Raw genomic sequence first — 5,559 nt, forward strand, 5'->3', positions numbered from 1 at the left:
AGCAGAGCAACAGCAGCACACCCCTCAGCAGGAGCATCCAAGATCACCTCTTGGGTGTAGCTGTGTCCCTCACAGCCCGTTGGAGTCATCCTCCTCATTAAGACAAGTCAAGAAGAGGCCTAAAAGAGTCTTAACAGGGTGAGAAATCATTTCACAATGCCGAGGCAAGAAATAGTTCTTAGTAAATTTTAATCTAAATTTGATCACCTCTTCACAACACTGGAAGCTTTGTCCTCAGGCACGTTGGAGTCTGTTTAGCTCTGCTAGCCACGTTGGACTGGCTAGGAGATGATGTGTCTTTAGCCAAGAGAAGGGCACTGGCAGGAGCCAGCTTCCAGCAGGTCATTTGCCAGTTAAGTGGTTCCTCAAATAGAATTTTAGCTATAAACAGCAGAAGGCTCAATGCTCCAATATACACAGGGAGCTGCTTTAAGGGGTGGGCAAGATTCTCTTTAGCACTCATCTAAACATCAACAAGAAAGGTCAGACCTGCAACGTGCTGTCTCATAGAAGCTGCTCCACACAATTCAAGCTCAATCCAGAGCGTTCACCGTGCGCCCTTTGCCAAAACCCCTTCTGAGGGCAGGGTCCAGCCCACTACCAAGAGACAGCCACCTGACTGGGAATTTTTATTTAGTTCAGGTGCACAATATTTTTTATACAATAGTAAAACCTAGTTTAATCTTTAGAGAACAAGATGCCTAGCTGTGGAGGAAGGCCATGGAGACAGCGTGGTACTGCCTGTACCTGCCTCTGCCATCTGCCCCACGTGGCCTTAAGCTACTCAACAGAACCATCACGGAACCAAGCGGAGGAGCTGAGACTGAGCAGTCAGATAAAAACAACTGGTTCCTCTCTGCCTGTCAAGGGAGTGAGTGGAGAGGGAAGGGTTCTCCCTCCTGCCACGTGGCTGGGAGTCAGCATCGGAACCTATCTGAGAAGTTGGGTGACTTGGGTGTGGTCAGGGGCTGATCGCTGGGCTTCACCTCCACGCTGCAGTACTTGCGTATTGGGTTTGCCTTGTGGACCTGTTACAAGCAAAAAAACAAGGGCAAAATGAAGCCAGTGGTCACAGGGATGCTGAAACAGAGCTGCAGGAGGTGGGGTGAAGGCAGCTGGCTGTCGACCAGCCTGCCCCCACTGCCTAGGGCACTGCAGCGAGCCACCAGGGGCACACACAGCACACGGGGGGGTTGTGGGTTTTACAGCCACCCCATGACTGCATGTGTACAGCTCCAGAAATCAGCCATCACAGCAGAGATGCCTTTTAAGGCCAGTTGTAAAGTTCACAAGGGAGCAGTTTGCAACAGGGAAACTTGGAAAAAAACTGCCTTGATGCAGCCCAGCAGGGACATGAGCTCGTTTGGTACATTCACACATCCCTCTGGGTTCTCCACTGCCCTGTTCACAAAGAGCTCACTTACCAGTTCTTGTCTTAGCTTAGCAATTTCCTCCCTTTCACGCTCCTCCTCTTGCTGTCTGATCATCTCTTGATTTTTCTCCTTTTCAGCTTCTACAACTGCCAATCGTTTTTCATACTCTTGCCTCTCTTTAGCTCTTTTTTCTGTCGCCAGCTCAAAGCTTTCAGGAACTACAGAACCAGAAAGGCTCTCTAAGTTTAGAAATAGAGGAGATAACATTGATGCAGACAGTCAGGTAAAGCAGAGCAGCACTAGTGTCAAACAGAAGCCTCCCTCTGGAGGGCTTCCCCTGGCATGGGGGGTTAGTAGATACCTCCAGGCTTCAGGAAAAGAGAAAAGCTGCCTCCAGAGGCGTGTTAATGCAGATGTTACCCCGCCACGGGTGTTCTCACAGGAGGGAGCAAGGACACAGTTGTTAGTACCAACCAGCTTCTGGCTTGTTCTACACCCCAAGAAAGCTCAGCCTGGTCTCCCTTAGGCTGTAGGCGCCTTCATCTCGTTAGAAACGGGAGGCAAAGACTGACAGTGGCCACAGAGATGCCAGCTGTCCGTGCAGGGAGCTCCATGCACACTATCCGCCCTCAGCAGACATCAATCATCTGCCAATTGTGGCAGAGCTGTTAAATGCAGCTGCCATGTTAGTGCTGGATGGGCCCAGAGGAAACCCCCCCTCGCTCCCTCGGGACACGAGCTGTTAGGGAATTAGTTGATTAAGTGCAGGGCACTATTGGCCGTGCTGATAAAGAGGCAACAGCCAGTCTAAACATCATCTAATCACATCAGGGGGTGAGATATCAGCCAAGCCTGGGTAGCAAGTACTTGTAACTCCACCTGATAACATCTTATTTTCCTTTTTTGGCACAAAAGGTTCCTGGTACATCACTGTGTTGGGACGAGCTTTAAAACACGCTGCCTCTTTCTGCTTTTTTAAGTCTTCTTTAAGCTGCAAGAGAAGAAAGCTCATCAAGCACCAGGCATGACAAAGAGACCATCTCCCCTGAGCTCAGACCTCAGCACTCCCAACACTGGAAAAGCCAGGCTGGCTTCAGTCAAATCATTTGCACAAGTTAAAGTCCAAAAGTGTAACTTGTTGCCTGTCAGTGACTTTTGCCAAAAATAGCCTTGAAGGCATCCACTGCAGGCTTCACCTGGAAAAAGCAGAGTATTACTCACAGAAATAAATCCCCAAGCACAGAGGTGCTTGGCAAAGGGATCCAGCTGCACAGAAGCTGCTGCTTAGAAAACACCCCACAGCTCTGAGTAAATCATGCAGTTGTGGGAAATCCCATCACTTATCACTGAGGGAGAAGTGACCCCAAACCACCAATCCTCAACCCCAGCACAAGTCTCATTCCAAGGGGAGGATAATTCACTGCTCCAACTCCAATCCCAGATCAACTTGAGCAGGACACTCCTTGAAGTCGATCACAGCTCCAAGGCTGGTCATACCTCTTCTCCTTTTCACCCTACCTGCTGTTTCCAGCTCTGGAGCTTGGCAGCTCCCCGCTCATCAATCTGCAGATTGAATGGCTCAGGCTGAGTTGGGTTCTTGACCTTCTTTTCTGGCAGCTTAACTTGGTCAAAGTAAGGCAGAGGAAGAGCTTTGAACTTTGGCACCTGAAAGAAACAACTTGAAATATTTCTTGTCCTCTCCTCAGAGGCACGAAGCCTCAGGAGTCTAACAGCCAGCAGCAAGAGGCACATCTTGCCAGTGTTTTTACTTAGGGAGTGGAATCCAAGGTAGTTTTTAGGTCTTACCTCTTCCTTCTGCAATTCCTCTATTTTTTTCTCTTTTTGTATTTGGCGCTCTTTGTCCCGGGCATCAAAAGAGAAGGGGCAAACTTCCACGTGCCTCTGCTCTGGCATTTTAGGTTTGAAGGGCACTCCGTAGTGTGGCACAGGGTTAGCTTTGATCACAGGAACCACCTCTTTTTCCTAGAGAGAGATTCGTGTTAGGATCTGACACAGCACTGGATTGATTTTTGTAAAGACTGCAGCTCCTGCCAGACGAAGCCACGAACACGAGAGTCCCTTCAGGGAGGGTCATAACAGCATCAAGCCAATGCCCTGGACACTGGAAAATCACTTCATCCAAGAAATACAGTTTACAGGCACCCTGAACTACAGGCCAGTTCTTTTTCCAAACCACCACCAGTTCCAGTACTCATCCAAATGAGATCCCTCACGTTTAAATTGTTTCGTTTTGTATGAGAATTCAGCTTCTGTAAGATGAGTGGCAGCAGCTAGACTGTTGGAAGGGAATGGTCCAGAGAGAGGTGACCACTGGAGGAACTGCCTGCCAAGAGGGCAGGGGCTGCCTGAATGAGACCATCACAGAGGCACAGCAGCTGCTGTGGTGGGACAAGGGTTGACTACAGCCCATAGCCAAGAGTTTACCTTTTCTTCTTCCCTGCCAGGCATTCGAGTCCTGCTTCTCAAGGTGAACGCTGGAGACTTGGGGACTGTCACAGGAAGCACTTTTTTCTCTGGAACACCCTATTCAGAAGAGCCAGGAGTTGAATTTAAGTGCCAAGAAAAGGCACTACAGAGAAACAAGCTGACGTGGCACAGTCCAGACTCACTGCAGTTCTCACCCAACGACTGACAGTGTTTACTGCAGATTATTTAATACATAATGCACCACAGCTAGGGACATTTTGAAGCTAATTACCACCTTAGCCCAAATTCTCAGACCTGGGTGTTAGTGAACTTCTTACCACAACATCCTCCAGGATTTTTGTTGGACAGGGCCTGGAGTGGAATTCAAAGTGCTCTTCCTCCTGCTGCTTCTTACTCTCACGCTCCTGAATCCTTTTTTCTATTTCCAGTTCAAAGCCAATGGGCTGTGTGAGCTCCTTCACAGCAGGTTTCTTGGGCAGGAGTGGTCCACCCTCAAAGATTTTGTGATTGAGTTCTTGTGCTTTGAATTTGTACCTACACAGGAAAGAGGGACATAGTCACCAACATAACGTACATGGCAAGATGCAGCTTCTAGCAAATGGTTCTTCTCACAGCAGGAAAGGGGAACAGAAGCACACACACAGCACAGTGTGCAGCTCTAGTTGGCAGCACCCTGGCTTTTGAAACAGCAAGATGTTACCAAAAAACCTCATGGATTGCTTTCCTGGAAAGCCAAACCTCTGTCTGCAGGAGCTGTGAAGTGTTTGCAGGCTGTACTGCCACACTGGGTTTGTTTTACTAATTATGAGCAGTACTCAACCCACAATAAGCTCTCCTAAGAGCACTTCAAAAAGAATTTGCCACTTTTCACATCCCTACAATCAGAGCCTTAGGATTATGCACAAGTTAAAAGAATCTTAATGGGTTTTTTTCCCCCTACTCATTCATTTATGCAAAAAGGGTATTCCTGAGAAGTGATACATTGGCATCTGAGAAGTATTTCCAATGTGGTCCAATTCTCTCTTGGAGGACCAGAGGAAATCTTCACTTACTGTTGAATTTTCTCCATTTCCTCTGCTTCCAGCTCTGCAGTGGTTTTGCAGGTGGGGGGTCTGAAGCGCTGCTTGGTTAGCAGCAGGGGTGTTTTGGGGTGTGTCAGCCGAGCCTTCGGCACCTTGCGTGGCACTGGGCCTGCAAATTCAAGTCACAGAGAGCAGCAGTTACTGGCAAGGCCTGCAGCCAGCCAGCCAAAGCACCATTCTTGCTCTGCCACCCTCTCTGTGGGCAGCCTGGGCGCCGTCAGGACCGCTCACCTTCCTCAGACTTCCTGCTCCTCAGGTGGTAACGAGGGGGTGTGCGTTTTTGGAAGGCTTCTACCTGCTCAGCCAGGGACACGTATTCTGTTGTGATTTCTTCAAGTTTCCTTTTGTTTCCCTGGGACAGGTTGAAAGGTTTGGGGACAGTGGGTCCCTTTGGCATCCGCACCTGGAGACAAAACCCCACGGTTGTTATGGCTGTTTAACAGATGCTGCAATGACATTTCCTCACCCCACTGACCCACCCTGTGTGTCTGTTAAAGCAGCACAGAACCCCAGACTGATGGGGCTTGGAAGGGACCTCTGGAGATCATCCCTTCCAGCCCCCCTGCTCCAGCAGCTCACCCACAGCAGGGTGCCCAGGGTCACAGCCAGGAGGGTTTGGGATCTCTCCAGAGCAGGAGACTCCACAGCCTCTCTGG

General features: G+C 49.4%; 1 protein-coding gene across 1 annotated transcript in view; it reads right to left on the reverse strand.

Annotated features, from left to right (window-relative positions):
• Nucleotides 1-917: 917 nt before the first annotated feature.
• The window catches only part of TPX2 (TPX2, microtubule-associated), an 8,768-nt gene continuing 4,126 nt past the window's right edge, over nt 918-5,559 (reverse strand). The window contains exons 8-16 of the mRNA XM_008942100.1: nt 5,135-5,306; nt 4,874-5,012; nt 4,139-4,355; nt 3,819-3,917; nt 3,180-3,356; nt 2,892-3,038; nt 2,253-2,364; nt 1,425-1,612; nt 918-1,028 (exon numbers count right to left, since the gene is read on the reverse strand). Coding sequence (XP_008940348.1) covers nt 918-1,028; nt 1,425-1,612; nt 2,253-2,364; nt 2,892-3,038; nt 3,180-3,356; nt 3,819-3,917; nt 4,139-4,355; nt 4,874-5,012; nt 5,135-5,306 — 1,362 coding nt within the window. The remainder of the gene's footprint in view (nt 1,029-1,424; nt 1,613-2,252; nt 2,365-2,891; nt 3,039-3,179; nt 3,357-3,818; nt 3,918-4,138; nt 4,356-4,873; nt 5,013-5,134; nt 5,307-5,559) is intronic.

This window comes from Merops nubicus, unplaced genomic scaffold (assembly GCF_000691845.1).
Source record: "Merops nubicus isolate BGI_N331 unplaced genomic scaffold, ASM69184v1 scaffold2456, whole genome shotgun sequence".
NCBI lineage: Eukaryota > Metazoa > Chordata > Aves > Coraciiformes > Meropidae > Merops > Merops nubicus.